This window comes from Salarias fasciatus, chromosome 16 (assembly GCF_902148845.1).
Source record: "Salarias fasciatus chromosome 16, fSalaFa1.1, whole genome shotgun sequence".
NCBI classification, from domain to species: Eukaryota; Metazoa; Chordata; class Actinopteri; order Blenniiformes; family Blenniidae; genus Salarias; species Salarias fasciatus.
The window spans coordinates 26,837,495-26,853,881 of NC_043760.1; the positions used below are offsets into that span (position 1 = coordinate 26,837,495).

The following is a 16,387-nucleotide window of genomic DNA, read 5'->3' on the forward strand; positions in this document are numbered from 1 at the left end:
TGCATTTTCACAAATAGAATGAAAGTTTCACAAATGAGAGACTGTGTTTTTATGAATCTGCAGTTTCTGTAGAATAATTCAGTCCAGATTTGAAAAGTCTAAGTGCCGTGGTTCTCGACCTAGACCTGGTGTAATGTGGTCTATATGCTGAAAAAAACTGCAAAAAGTGCCTTTGTCGCCTTTTTACAAATAGAATAAAAGTTTCACAAATCAGAGACTATGTTTTTATGAAACTGTAGTCTGTGTAGAATAATTCAGTCCAGATTTGAAGAGTCTAGGTGCAGTGGTTTTCAATCTGGACCTCGTGTAATAAGGAGTGGTTATACAGCAAAAACGGTAAAATATCCCTTTAAACGTTTTCACAAATAAAAAACAAATTTCACAAATACAGTAGCTCTTGTCAGGCATAGTTAATGTCGTAACCAAATGTCTAAAATGTTTACACATCAAGAATTGTCGAAAAAAATAGGTAATCAGTGGATAAACTGTCACACCGCACGTTCTTTTCATTTCCCCTTAACTTTTCCCTGAAGTGACGAATCTTTCAGTCCTGGCTTTATGGAACTGAAACGCACGGATAATTTATAAGACAGAACAATTGAACTCTTTTAAGGAAGGAAATGAGGATGGATTTTGTTTACAAATAATCGGGATTTTGGTGAGTAAAATGTTCCTCTTTTCCTAAATAATATTGCTGTTTTATTAAGTTGTTAATGCTTATTGTATGTGCACAGATGTAGTAGGAGACTTGTGCACTTCAGCAAAGGCATTTATTCTGGCTGCACAAGTATCTATCTGCTGTGCAACAGCTCTTTATATGCATATCTGCAGAAAAGGAGTTTTTTTTACAGACATAAAATAGTTATTGAGAGGTGGATTGGTTCAGGCGGATCTGTTCTGAAGGCCCGAGTGTGAAATGCACGGTCTGCCACTGCATCCTATGCGCCTTAGAATGTGGTGCGCCCCATGTATGATTTTTTTTTTTTAATAAAAACCATTCATTGACTTTGCGCCTATTAATCCAGTGAGCCTTATAGTGCCGAAAATACGGTATATGATATTTCGTTTTAATGCAACTTTCCCAGGTTCATGTAAGATAACAACAAAACCTTCGCTCAACTCCAAACACCACATTAAAGTGTTTGTTCTGAACAATAATGAACCACATATTCAAGTACAAGATGTGGCTCCTGAAGAAGCTCCATTCACCTGCAGGCTCAACAAATCAAATCCAACAATCTGAATAAAAAAATGCTGCGAGGAGCTCACCTCACTCATGCAGTTCAGAACAGCAGACTAATTAGACCTCTACCAAATGCATTTTAAATGATGTATTAACCTGTTATTTACTGTGCATCGCCACATCTTATGCCATGCTCTTTATGTTAATTGTCATTTATTTCAGAGGAACACCTTGAAAACGAGATGGTGCATCTCAAGGGGCCACACCTCCAAAAATAAAATGTTAAATAAATAAATAAACATTGTGGTACTGAAGGCACAAAAAGATACAAAATACAAACACCACACTATTAAAGTGTTTGTCCTGATAGAACAATACTGAAACTCATATTCAAATAAGACGTACTGTAGCTCACTGCCAGTGTTGACCTGTATGAACGGAGGATTGTACGTCGTGTCAGACGCTTGTTAGTTCAGCTGCTGTCACTTTATCTGTGTTGGAGTTGTTTGGGTTTCAGCAGGAACATATTTATGGAATGGGAACTGCTCTTTTGAGCCACACGTTTTTTGTGAGTCTCAAACTGTTGGTGTCGTCTCACTTCATATTCACCTCCATGTAAAACGGAAAAATTGCTCGCGTCTGGCTGTATTGACAGGTCATCCCAGAGCCCACCCTGTCCCCTGAGGACGGCTCTCCCATGTCCCGACCACAGACACACAGCTGTTTGATCAGCGGCAGGTTATAGCCTCGGTGAGACTGCATTTCAAAAGAATCAGGTGCCACTGTCAATGCGGGACATGATCTCAATTTGCGGGATGCGTTAAAAATTGATTCAAAATGCGGGACTGTCCCGCACAAAGCGGGACATCTGGTCACCCTACGGTGATGTTAAAAGTTGGTTAGCTTAACCTTCATATTGCACATCTATTTGAATCATGTGCACAAATACCGACGATCGTGAATAAAAAGGCACAAAATTATTGATCTGATAACAATTAAACAGTGTTTCAATCAATTCAGGTCCTGTTGGACGAGGAGCCTGTGGTGAAGGTTAAGGTGCACGGCTTTGGAATTTAGCTGAGCCGGTCAGAAAGACTCAGAATTAAAGTACATATTAATGCTGGAGTGATTCATCAGCAGGTCTGAGATCAGAAAACCAGAACAACTTTGGAACACTTTCACACTATGACGGCTCAAACTGAAATATTCTGGACCAACTTTTAACTGAGAGGAACGTGCAATTACAAGCTTCTACTGTACAAAGCACCTAACATGTAAATAAAAGGGGGTCTGACACGTCGATGTAACTTGAAGCCTTCACGCTCTCAGACACAATCAGTTGTTGAAAAAACACACAGGAGACGTTGGACCGTTAAAGCCGTTGCTTTGTGTGGAGCTACTCATGCAGAGCTTCAAGTTATCAAAGCGAACATCTGCTGTACTTCCTGCTCTGTGGCCACAGCAAAGGAAGAGTTTGGCAAACACATAACGATAACCTTTTAAATTACTTTTAATAACCTCCATCAATAATTTGGTAAATTACCGTGAGACTTCAGTTGAAAGTTATTTTAGGGTCTAAATTATTCAAACAATAATCAAAACTGTTTAATGAAAAAAACAAAGGCTGTAATTTACTCTAATTGAAACATGTTTTATGGCTCCTATATGGCTACAATGTACTCAGTAATTAATAAATGATTAACAGGTCGAGAAAAGAACCAGTGCTGCATTATTGATATGAAGAGTTATGGTATGCATGACTCACTCTGACTTTCTTACTTTAACTGAATATTCCACAAACGTATATTGATAGAAAAGGATTAAGGTCACTAATAAAACAAGACAACCAGATACTGTATTACTTCAGGTGACCAATTACTTATCGTATTTTATGTTATTGTTTCAATAGGGAATAACTACCATTCAGCTGTTCGCTACACTAGAATTTAAAAGGTTGCCAAACTCTGCAATCAGATTTTAAAGGGATACTTCAACATTTTGGCAAATTGGCCCATTTAGCGCAATTCCTTAGTCATTTCGAACAACATACTTACTTTTTTTGTGAGGGCGAGCTGTTGTTTATCCAGAGGTGATTCGGGGAAGGTTTTCAGGACGGACACAATGGAGGTGAGTGGTATTTTTGTTCCCCCTCGTCAAACTCATCAAATACACAATCCAACAACCCCAAAACACTTTGGTGGACACGTTATAATCCGCACATTCACTACACTGTGAAATATTAATGCAAAATTACCAGATTGAGTTGTTTATGCAAAGATTGCTGAGACAGAACTACTTACTAAACATGGCGTCTGGGCGTAGTGATTTCAAAAGAAAAAGTAGTTCCCAGTATTTGCTTCAGTGTCGTAACGCTACAATATTATTTGTTGGTGTTCCACAGCGTAGTGAATGTGCGGATTATAACGTGTCCACCAAAGTGTTTTGGGGTTGTTGGATTGTGTATTTGATGAGTTTGATGAGGGGGAACAAAAATACCATCCACTTCCATTGTGCCTCTGAATAAACAATAGCTCGCCCTCACAAAAAAAGTGAGTATGCTGTTCGAACTGACTAAGGAATTGTGCTAAATGGGCCAATTTGCCAAAATGTTGAAGTATCGCTTTAATTTCACATCAATTAAAAGCCACAGAAACAACGACAGCAAGCTTCCAGTCAACCTGCTTTCAGCTTCTTGCATCAGGAAGCCGCAGACATCACTGAGGGACCTGGAAACAGACAAATGAAAGCTACACATGTAAAATGCAAAATAGCTCAAGCAATTCTATCAGCTGTACTGAAAGTGAAGCCATTAGGGCTGTCCCAAACGATTATTTTTCTCCCGATTAATCTATCAACTATCTTTACGATTAGTCGATTAGTCTAACGATTAATTTTTTCAGCTACTCCAGCGAATAGCGATTATTTTTTGGTTGACGATTATTAATTCACAAAAACACTTCTGAACAGTTATCCAAATAATTTGTTTATTAAAGCTCGTGTCCGGAGTTTTGAAAGAGAGAGGTTTTTTCCGCCCTCCCTCTGCTTTCATGAGCGACCAAGCCACGCCCCTTTAATCATGCACGCGAATTATCTGTAAAATGAGAGCCTCCGAGTCCTACAGCATCCTACATGTTGAGCTGTTTACGGTGGATGTTCAGCAGACCATGGATAGATCCGAGGTAAGCGGGGTGGCTGCTGCTTTGCTAACTCTCCTCTGCCTGGGCGAGCGGCCGTGCTCTCTGGCTGCGCGCACATGTTGACTGACAGCATGAGAAGGCGGAAGCTCGCATTCTATTGGCTGACGCTGACTGGCGCTTTTTCGGATAACATGGGGGTCTATGAGACGAAGGTGGGGCTCATAAATAAATTTTTATATTGCTTTATGCTAATATTATAGTAAAGTATCGAACCAGACTAACACATTTAAGCTCTGTTGAAAAATGATACATACGTTGGAAACGAACGGAAACTCCGGACACGAGCTTTAAAGTTAAAAAAAAAACAACTTGAAATTGAATGAACAGTCATATCTTTTAGGCAGGCATCATCAAGTGTGAACATGAACGAGGTATTTCTGTATGCATTACAGTGAAACAATGTGTGAGTGCATGTTCAGGAGCCCAAGTAAAAAATAAATAAATAAATCGCTCTTAAATAAACACAAAGTCCAAAGAAGTCAAATACTGAAGACATTGACTAACTCTTTTTAAGTGACTGTTGTTCAGTTTGCTTTAACCTGAAAAATAGACGGATAAAGCAGAATGCATACTGAAATATTACCACAATGATTTTGAAAAGGCACACATTATATATTAGTGCAGTCACGGACTATGGTGAGCAAGTGAGTGTTTCCTGTTGTTTTTTATGTTTGTTTGTTTTCTTAAAGCAGCGAGAGCAACACACCACCGTAAATAATATCTGCATGCTGTGCTGCGCCCGAGGTCTGCACAGAGACGGTGAGACCGAGAGCTGTCCGGAGCAGCAGCGGAGTAGATGTATAAATAGATGCCACGTCTTACTGTTTATGGGCACATAAAGCAGCGGAACCAGTGACGTTATCTATAAGCACCAACACAATTTGACTGGAGGGAAATAGCTCCGCTAACGTTAGCTACATAATGCATAAAGCTGAAACACAACACTGTGTAACTTTGACTGCAACCGCTGCTTCGAGAAATGAAACTTAACGATGCACGTTAACACGTCATATTAATTAGTTAGTTAGATGGACTTACGATCCTCCAGCTTTTTGCTTTCACTCATCCTCCGGCAGTACACCTGGGTGACGTCGCTTCAGGTGTTTGTTCATAACTGCTGTGGTACGTCAACTCGGCTTTGCAAAGGCTACAAACCACCAACTCGTTTGATTTTTCTTTGAAATATGTCCATACTTTGGACTTTTTTGGCCGCTTCGTCGTGGTGCCGCTCTCCTCTTCCCCGCTGGGAACCGGAGCCTCTGCCATTTCTGCTCGCACTTGTTTACATGTGACGGTGTGCACGTGTCGACGTGTTTACGTCATTCGACGGTATAGTGTGCGTGCCGACGTATTTACGTCATCGACGACGTCGACTACGTCGAATGATCGGGACAGCCCTAGAAGCCATGAAATACAGACTAACAGGTTAAACTTCACCATTTCATGTGAGCCAGAAGAATCCCTTCCTCTCCCAGTGCCTGGTACCTGGGGACAGACACATTAGGCACGTTGACATGGGCCACAAAATCCTCCTTATAATCAGATGTTAAGGTGAAGGTGGGATTGTAAATGTTTCATATAAACACCTGAGTGGATCCGCTTCACTCAGAGCAGATTATCTTTCGTATTTGATTGTACGAGGTCATCTATGCCAATCGTACGGCTCATATAAACAGCTGGTGATGAAGAGTAGATTGTATGGGTTTATTTGTTCTGCGTATGCGTTCCCTCGTATGCAGTGACAGTGACGAGCGCAGTAAACAGGAAGCAGGAATTAGGAAAGTCAAACACAAGCAGAAGACCTGGACGGTGGTTGAGAAAAAGTTTTGGATGGAGAGGCAAGATGGCTGCAAATCGCACAACAGCGAGTTGCTCAAAGAGCTTCGATCGGCAGAGCGGAGGGCCGGCAGGCGGAGCGGAGCCCCATGGGACAGAAGCCAGCCGGTCAGTGACAGCAGATTAAACCACACTGCCGGGGCGATGAGGACTGCCGACTGCAAAGCTAAAGATCAGAACCTGAGAATTCCACAAGAAACCTGACGCGCACGTTACGGATATGTCATCCATTGTGGAGGACACCATGTAATCTGCTTCAGCCAGGGCCCATTTATACGATGATTGAACGAGGATCACTTCAATGCCGTCCATGTACACAAACTCGTTTAATTAGACTGTTTTCAATCGGATTGTAAAAAACACCCATGAAAACTGGACCAATAACAAGTGGTCAAAATAACATCTCTCTCCAACAGAAAGGCTTTTCTACAGACTGTTTGTAGATCTCAAGACTAAAACACTCAAAAGGGAAAGAGCATTAAAACAACAGCGATTCAACAGCTCTGTAACGGCTCGCTGACCATCTGCGGAGTTCTGCAGCATGAATGGAGGCAGCCAATGGCGCGTTTAAGTCTCTTTATTCAAACACAAAACCCCAACACCTGGGGAGGCTTTTCAAAATCCAAAACACTAAAGAACAGCTGGAGGCCCTCTTTCGGTGACCTCCAGCTACCAAGTCCTGCGGCTTTTCCGACGTCGGCTGAGCGCCGCTCGCCCTTGCTGCCTTCCATTCCCCTCTCACTGTCTGCTGGAGCGGCTTTAAAACTTTGCCGGCCCTGGGAGAAGGAGGGCTGAGGGCCAGTCAGTAATCAGGCACAGGAGATCACAGTTATCCCTCACCACATCCCCGTCTGCAGCCACTGCAGCCATCCCTCCGTCCTGCACCCCAGCTGAGCCAAGCCCCTCCACCACAAGCTCCAAGAAAGATAAACATCTAAAAATCTGCTGCAATGCTCCTCATCAAAAGCTCCAGATGTAAAATGCAACATATCTCCAATAATTCCATCAGGAAAAAATTGTACTTAAAGGGCAACTCCGGTTTTTTGACACCTGGACCTTATTTATAGGTGTGTGCATGCTCATATACTCACTCAGACAAACATCGTGCAGCTCGGAGTCCTTCAGAAGTTATTTAGATCCAAACGATGTCGCCGCACTAGCGGGGGCCACGGCAATGGAGCGTTAGCGCGGGACATAATCTCTGCAAAGTCGCTCATTTCGGCTGTATTTTTCCTCCATCGGCGCTGGGTTGCCTTTCGGTCGGAAGGGGGGCCTCCGGCGGTGTCCCGCGGCCTGGCTCGGAGCGCGCATCCGCCGGGCGGCGGAGATCTGGATTCTCCCAGCGAGGAGAGCGCTCCGGCCGTCGCGCATCCAGCGGCCGGCGTGGAGCGTGTATCCGCCGGGGAGCAGAGATACGCTTCCTCCCGGCGAGGAGAGACGTCCAGCGGCCCAGCGGCCGCGTGTGAGCCGTGCGTCTTCGCCAGTGTCCGGAGCCTCCGTGGAGCAGCTGAGGGCCGTTTTCCAACTCGGCCCCTGGAAGTCAGACGCCGGGGCACCGTGACAGCCGAGGCCGACTCAAAGTGCCTCTCTGCTGGGGAGAGGAGCGCCGCAACGTTCCCATCCGAGCTAATTGTGGCTAAGTTAGCGAAAACTGTCAGCTCTTCAGCTGACCCACCTGAAGACGGTAGACGAGCTGACTTTATGATAACACTGGCGATGGATGAAGAAATACAGCCGAAATGAGCGACTTTGCAGAGATTATGTCCCGCGCTAACGCTCCATTGCTGTGGCACCCCCGCTAGTGCGGCTACATCGTTTGGATCTAAATAACTTCTGAAGGACTCCGAGCTGCACGATGTTTGTCTGAGTGAGTATATGAGCATGCACACACCTATAAATAAGGTCCAGGTGTCAAAAAACCGGAGTTGCCCTTTAAAGAGGGAGACATGAAAATACAGGAGAGCATAGCAAACCTAACCCTGTCTGGTGAGTTGGAATCAGTCGGAACCCTGAGGACCCCACTGTATCTGAAAAACAAGAATCACACAACAAAAGTTCCACGTCATATATCCATGTACATTCATACGTTTCATTCAGTAAATTGTGGGGTATTGGGCTGAGTACCTTGTAATGTATCCAGATTTATACAAGTACCACACTGCACCGATGACGTTCAGGAAAAACGAAAAACCAAATAAGATCCAAGGAGCAGGGTTGGATCCTGGAAGCAAAAAAACACCAAAAGAATAAAGAATGACTTCAAGCAAGCATCTGTCATTAAAGCAGGAAATACATTGTTTAACATTCTAAGTGTTTCAGTGTGCTTTTATATTTAGTTTTTGCTCTGGCTGTGACCTTTATTTTTAGATTACGCATAGAGTTGCCAACCGTTCCTTGAAAAACGGAATCGTTCCGTATTTGGATGTAAAAGTGTGCGTTCCGTAATGAGCTGAAAAGGAACGCACTTTGTTCCGTATTTTTGTGAGAGTCAAAACGTGAGCAATGGAACATGCGCTTTTTTTTGAAAACTTACGGTAAATTGTTCACCGGCTCTCTGACGTTCTGTGGCCAATGAGCTGACAGAAATGACTCGACAACACAGAATCAATAGGTGCGTTCACAATGGCAAAGCCAGAGGTAGACGGAGCTAGATGAAGCAGACGGCGCAGCCGTGGGGCGGAGTTATAAGTCTGCCTCCAAGTCGGACAACCCTATGTTCTCTATGTTGGTGTGTTTCTCATGACTCCACTGTGGGGGGTGTTTACAGGCCCGTCGTCCGGGGTGGCAATGACCCCCCCCCCCCCCCCCCCCCCCCCCCCCCCCCCCCCCGTGCCTCCTTGCCCCCCCCTGGCTGTCAGAGGGGTAATTTTGTTTTTCTTATTAAAAACAAAATAATTCATAATTTCTTTTGTGTGTCACATTGTGTTAAATCATATTCAGTTAACTGAAATGAATACAATTTAAAAAAAACAAAATAATTTGAAGTTACGTTTTGGCTTCTGTCATGTGAAGCGTGCCTGCTGCTGCAAGTGCTACCAGGCATCAAGGGGGGCAGACTGCCTCGCCCCCTCAGTCCAAAAAATTAATAAATAAAGTTTTCAGTCTATTTTGTGCTTAAAAAACAACAGCAAACTCCACTGGCTTGGTCAAATCAATATGAAGTGTTGTGCTATTCAAAATTCCAAAAAAAAAAAAAGTGGAGACTCCAGCTCTACTAAAGGTGAGGGCTGGTTATTTTATCATTTCTTTTATTACTATTTGTGCTTTTTAGCAGTGTGATTAATGATCATACGTTGTTGGACACAGTAGAACAGGCCTCTGATCTGTGGATTCTGTCTTTGTGTTGCTCCGTTACTTTTTCGACCCCCCCCCCCCCCCTTCTACACTGGACTGGAGCCGGGACTGGATGTTTATTTATGCAAATAAAGCGCGTTGTCATCAAACTGATGACGAGTGGGCTCGGGTCCAATCCCCTGCCTGTATGAAACAGACAGGTGGGCCAGGTAGCCGCGGTGAGTTGCTCTCCAGTAGCTCACGCGGCTACCTCTGTGACTGATCTCGTTTGGGTCTCGCGAGTTTTCGATGCCCTACGTAGGTCTTACGTATCAGTGACGCCGGGCCACATCTGGGCGGGGCGGCTCAAAAGTCTTAAAGGTCTGCCTCTGGCTTTCTCATGTCGAACGCACCTAATCTTATCTCATTAGTCAAAAAAAGACCGTTCCTGGGAGGCTACGGCAGCTCATTGGCCAGTAGTCAGTTCGTCACAGAGCGCATGGGAAGAAGTAAATCAAAACATTACAGCAGCGCGCAGCATGGCTTCCAGAGACATGTAAGTTTGTGCCGTTTCCATATCGGATATATCATGTTTAGTTCATTGATTTGTGTCTGCTGCTGCAGACTGTGGAGTGTTTTCAGTTTAGAAACGGAACCGGTTGGTTTTTTTGTTTAGAAGGTTTTTCAGTTTTGATTTTGCACTTTTTTAGTTGAAAATAAAAAAAAGAACATGTTAAAATCCAGAAGAGACAGCAGCTGTTTGTTATTTTGCACATTTAGCAACAAATATAGAATAGAATAGGAATAGAAGACTTTATTAATCTCACAGTGGAGAAATGTACAGGTGTATAGGCTCATAGAACCCACAGCAGGGTGCAAAAGTAATGCACGGTGCAATAATTAACAAGTTATAGTGCAAATCATATGAGGATGGACAATAGAAGCTAAAGACAATGAAGATTTAACTGTATGTACAACCTGAATCTTAAAAATGTAACAGGATATGTATATATATATATATACACACAATATATACAATACAATATGCAATATATGATGCAGTATGATATAATACGTACAATATGTTTTAGCAGAGTGAATGGATGATGAAGTGTCGCTGAATTTCTGAAAAGGCGGTTGCAGGATATTATAATGTCCAGGATTAGGTTATATTCTGCACAGTAGAACTGTACAGTCTGACAGCGGTGGGGATGAGAGACCTGTGGTAGCTCCTTCCTGCTCTGAGGGTCTCAGTCGCCTCTGAAGGAGCTGCTGAGCTGCTCTACCGTCCGGTGCAGTGGCTGAGAGCTGCTGTCCATCATGATGATGATACTTGAATGATAACTGCCTCACTGTAGGCCTCAAATACAAACTGATCAAGCTGATCATGAGTTATTGCAGTCTTGCTACTGTAGGTGTGATGCAGTAGCCTAATGTGTTTTTATAGTCTGCAATAGGTATAACTGTGGCCACATGCTGTTATATGTGCGTTTTTCACCCCCAAAAAACCTTGTTTTTTTCAGCTGCCCGCGAGAGGCGTTCCTTATTTCAATCTCTGGGAGTTGGCAACCCTAATTACGCATGACATTAAGGTCACTACCATTGTCTCCAAACGCCATTCAACTCTACTGTACACAGCAATATTCTTGTTGAGACAAGTTGTGAAGCAGTCAAAGCATCAAAGGGTCGATTACCAAGACCATGAGCTTTATTAACATGACTGGACTTGCTGTAAGTTCTTTAAGCTCGTGTCCGGAGTTTTGAAAGAGAGAGATTTTTTTTAATCCAAAGTCTCAGGTTCCACCCTCCCTCTGCTTTCATGAGCGACCAAGCCACGCCCCCTTAATTGTGCACGCTGTCGGGTGAAAATGAGAGCCTCCAAGCCCGACAGAATTCTACATGTTTAGCTGTTTACGGTGGATGTTCAGCAGACAGTGGATATATCCGAGGTAAGCGCGGCGGCTGCTGCGTTGCAAACTCACCTCTGCCTGGGCGAGCGGCCGTGCTCTCTGGCTGCTCCACACTTTGACTGACAGCGCGAGAATGCGGAAGCTGGAAATCTATTGGCTGTTGCTGACCGGTGCTTTTTCGGATAACACGGGGGTCTATGAGACGAAGGTGGGGCTCATAAATACATTTTTATATTGCTTTATGTTAATATTATATTGTAGTATCGAACTAGACTGACACATTTAAGCTCTGTTGAAAAATGATACATACGTTGGAAAAGAACGGAAACTCCGGACACGAGCTTTAATGGAACAACCACTGTCTGTTGTGTACTGGGTGGAGGGTGAGCAGTCATCCATTAAGCCATTAGTCTCTGTTGTCTTGGTAACAGACTAAAGTCGCCTCTTCTGTCAGCTCTGAGTTAAACTTTAAACTTTAAAGCATTCCTGTGTCGTTCGTTGAAAGAAGAGAAAATAAATTCTCATCCTGAACAGAAGTTGTTCCCTCTGGGCCCACTATCCTATCAAGCCTCTGGAAGCACAACATCACAGAAAAATACCATGTTTATTTAAAAACATCAGCAACACCAATCTACTATGTAAAACTGTGCCTGAGCCTCACCTGAACATACAGTCCAGTAGAACTGCTGGCTTTGTTGTCCGTATGGGTTTGAAACCTCACACTGATAGAAGCCTTTCAGATCAGAAGCACATCGCAGAAACGTCAGCTTCCCACCATCAACTCTGAAGTCAGACTCGGGTAAAGTCTTGTCAGATCTGAAAGAGAGACATAAGACACAGCATGAGATGGAGGGTCTGAGAGAGGAATCAGACCAACAAAGAGCTGGACCACAGGACAGTTTTTAATAAATTATCTTAATTGAGTTGCATTTCCGGTGCACGTTTCAGGCTTTTATGAAGTCTGTCTGGTCTCTAGTCTCTGACCTGTTCAGCATGGAAAACCCTGCCTTGAGGACTGGGCTCTCTAAATCATGGAGACACACAAACTGTCCCACCTCTGGGACAGAAGGGGCTCATGAACTAAAGCCCACATTTTAAAAATCCTCCCATTGCTTCACATCATTACAGAAAGTGTCATCATCTTGTGCTTCACTGACACCAAGCTATTTGCTGAAGGTTCAGGACTGCTGCAACAAGTCAGTCCTTTAGAGATCCAGATCCAGGAGGAGTGAAGCAAACCCTGATCTGGAGTCACTGCAGCACAGTCTGGGGTTGTGCAACCAGCAGTTGTTTTCAGACACGACTAAGCTTCTTCCAAATGTTTATTTTTTTCTTTCATTGGTGTTTTAAGTTCTATATGTCTTATATGTTAATTACACTGATTTAATCAACAAGGCAAAATTCTGCACAAATGTTTCAGTCTGTCATAGAAAGTGGAGAAACTAAAGGACTGACTTCATTGTTTTTAAATATATTAATCATTACCAAAAAAAATGGGGGCAGCTGTGGATTAGTGGGGAGCGCAGTTGTCTTATAATCGAAACGTTCTTGGTTCGATTCCTGTCAGCAGGATTTTGCTAGTCAATGCATATATAGGTACGTCCACCTCACTCTATCAAATGATATATGTATCACAGGTGGTCCAATGAACCTTTCTTAATTTCCCTTCACTCAAAAAACTAACTATAATCCTGAACATAACGAGGTCACACGAGACACAATATTTAGCTCAAGAAATCTAAATAACTTTGCATAATGTAATGTTCATCGAGCTTTATTTTCTCTGTTACTCATCTGTGGGTTGTTCAAAATCCCTCTGGGAAAGTAAAAAAAACCCAACAAAAAACATGAAATATATCAGTTTTAGGATTAACCAGGTGTTTGTTTTTTCCTTGCTTCTCTTCCACCCTGTGTCGGAGTACGTCCCTCTCAGTCTTCTCTGGTCCTCTCGTCCTCATTTCTCCACTCTGATCCACTGACACGCTGCCTCCAGTCTCTGCGTCGGTGTCGGCTCCTCATCTCCAGGATCCGGTATCTGCCATCCTTTCTGACGCCCCAGCTACATCTTGGGCGTTGTGGTAAACTTGGACTCCCTCAGGACAGCGGACCCTCAATGTGTCCATCGGTGACTGAAACCGGATTCCACATTTCGACATTTTGATGCCACTTCGGCCGCGTAATCCTGATCAAACCTGTTTCAATTTCTCTTGCAGCTTTTTTTGTTTTTCCAGCGACATCTTAATAATGTCATGAACATCAGTGTGCCACTCCTCTCCCTCAGCTACGTATTCTTCCAGAGGTTCGATATCTTTCCTCAGCATTTCCTCGTCCACGGTCTCAAACTTGTTGTTTCTTCTCTTCCAACTTTCCTTTCATTCATCCCCCAATTCGTCCATTAAGTCTTTCAGTTGTCCCAAATCTTCATGCGCTCCTCTCCAGGTGTCCTCCATTTGTTTGCTGATTTTGTCCAGTTAAGCATCCACGTTGTTCTGTCCTGTTTCTATTTCAGCCACTTCAGCTTGTATCTCTTTCACCCAGCTGGGCTGCTGGTCTTTGCTAGCTAGCCCTTCATTAGCCGCGCTCCCAATCTGCACCTTTGGATTTTGCATTTCGGACCTCGTCGTCTTTGCTTTTGTCTTTGAGTTTAGTCTTGTATCCATGTTGAGAATTATTCCACCCTCAAGTTGAAGTTAAAAGGGGTTTCTTTGTTTTTTTATGATTATTTGACTGGGAGCTCCTTATTTCTGCTGTCTACAATCTGGTCAACAAACTGGAAGTCCCCGCCTCTCCTCGTCTTCAATGCGTGACACAAAGTGCAGCATAATTAAGAAAGAAGAATTACTTTTCCTTTCCTCGCTTTGCTGTGACCAACATGCTGCTCTGTCACGACTCAGAGATGAATTCAGCTCGTTTGTCTTTGTGCTTTTGCACAATTCTGATTCAGAGTAATGACGGACATCAAAGAAAAACTGTCATGTTCCTTGAAAGACCACTCACTCATCACTGACTCAATTGTATGCATATGTGTGTATAGATAATTTATCGATTAAGTACGATGCCCCCCCCCCCCCCCCCCCCCCCCCACAAAACAGAAACAGAAAATTGAAACAAATAAAAACTCCTATATTAGAACTTCCAAGGTAAAAGACAGATCGGTTTTGTTTTATGTGCATCATAACTCTCAACCAGAAATGTGCAAAAGCAGAAAGAATCCCACCACTCTGCACTGGGCCGTTGAAATAAAGCCCTTTGTCTCTAACTCACATTAAGAGTTGTAATTTCTCCTGTTTTACAGAAACCGGTGACTTCCAGGTTCAAGAACTGCATGAAAAAAAAAAAAAAAGCTTATCTAATGTGTTTATTGCCACACCTGGAGTCTGTGTGTGGAGACGGTTAACTGTTGTTTTGGGTTAAAACTGACATGTAATTAGAGGAAGCAGGTGACGCTTATCATCACCTGTCATCATGGAATTGCAAACAAAAGTTCTGCTGTCGGTTGTATTCTGAGAAAAGCAGCTCTCCTCAACCTGTTTAATGTATGAGAGATGTTTTTACTATTGGATGTTAGATTCTAATATGTGTTTCAGTTCACTGATCCAAAATGTGAGTTCAAATAACAATAAAGAAAAACAGTAAAGCTTTTACATGCTGGAGCTGTTTGCTTTGGATGTAAATGCAGCTAAAAAAGCAGGAAGTTTCAGCAAACATGAATAAAAGTCTCCATAATGAAATTAAACTGCAGATGTATTGATTAATGATGAATGACTTTCAATGTCTTGAAGTATATTCCGTGGTGAAACTTGTACTCATGAGTGGGGAAAAAGCACAAGCAACATATTTAATAAAATGATTTATTTTGTATCCCCACTCATGGGTGATGAAATAGATACATTATTTAAAAAAGTGCCCAGGCAAGAAAAACGAGAAACATGGTTGATAAAACGGTTCCACGGTCATGTGTTATACTTCCTTTTTTCTGACAGTTAAACAGTCAGATGACTATCTCACTTCTTTTTACATATATGGGGCGACAGTAGCTCAGTTGGTAGAGCGGGTCGTCTTATAACCGGAAGGTTGGCGGTTTGATCCCCGCTCCTGCTCGTTGTGTCCTTGGGCAAGACATAGGCATAGGCAAGACATTGGGCAAGACCTCGTATGAAAGTTGTGAGAGTGAATGGTTGGTGGTGGTCGGAGGGGCTGATGGCACAGACTGGCAGCCTCGCTTCCGTCAGTCCGCCCCAGGGCAGCTGTGGCTACAGCAGTAGCTTACCACCACCTGGTATGGTGTGAATGAATAATGCAATGTAAAGCGTCTTTGAGTGTCCTGAAAAGCGCAATATAAAACCAATGCATTATTATATATAACAGCTGTTTTGAAATGTCACCATATGATGTGTATATTTTATAACTGATTAGAGATTACAGACTACAAAAGTTTTTCGGCCTTTCTTGTTTCACTTGTAAATTCTCAAAGATATATATTTTTTTATGAGTTGTGTCAGAACTCTCCATATTTTTGTTCATCCTTTTTTGATGCAGAATCAGGAGTTTCACCTGGCAACGTTTATGACGGGTAACGAAATACAACCATTTAGTCAATTAGTTTGCAAAGCAGAAATGGAAAAAAGACCCAACGCAGACAAAGTATGGAGAACTCAAACTGGGCAGTGACCGTGTGGAGTTCCTCTGAGGGTTAACGTGAAAACTGAGAGGAACAACTTGTAGATGTAGCGGACTGCTCACTTCTGCTGCTTTTCTAACATTTGCAAACATCAGTTTTATGAACAAAATCAAGCTCCATTATGAAAGCCAGGTTCCCATCATGTGTGTATTTATAGATTCAAAAAGATGACACACATTTTCACATTGAGTTCAGGAGTCAATAGTTCACAACATTTGATCATCTTTATGTGTGTGTGTGTGTGTGTGTGTGTGTGTGTGTGTGTGTGTGTGTGTGTGTGTGTGTGTGTGTGTGTGTGTGTGTGTGT

At 43.0% G+C, this 16,387-nt stretch overlaps 1 protein-coding gene across 3 annotated transcripts in view; it reads right to left on the reverse strand.

Moving 5' to 3' along the window:
* Window positions 1-3,688: 3,688 nt before the first annotated feature.
* Window positions 3,689-16,387, reverse strand: part of LOC115402938 (nectin-4-like) — a 34,900-nt gene continuing 22,201 nt past the window's right edge. For 2 of the 3 annotated variants that reach the window (XM_030111625.1, XM_030111623.1), the window contains 5 exons: window positions 12,061-12,215; window positions 8,341-8,437; window positions 8,195-8,243; window positions 5,804-5,865; window positions 3,689-3,909 (listed from right to left, as the gene is read on the reverse strand). In XM_030111625.1, the coding sequence (XP_029967485.1) occupies window positions 3,768-3,909; window positions 5,804-5,865; window positions 8,195-8,243; window positions 8,341-8,437; window positions 12,061-12,215 (505 nt within the window). In that variant the 3' untranslated portion in view covers window positions 3,689-3,767. The remainder of the gene's footprint in view (window positions 3,910-5,803; window positions 5,866-8,194; window positions 8,244-8,340; window positions 8,438-12,060; window positions 12,216-16,387) is intronic. The other variant, XM_030111624.1, reaches the window with a different exon arrangement.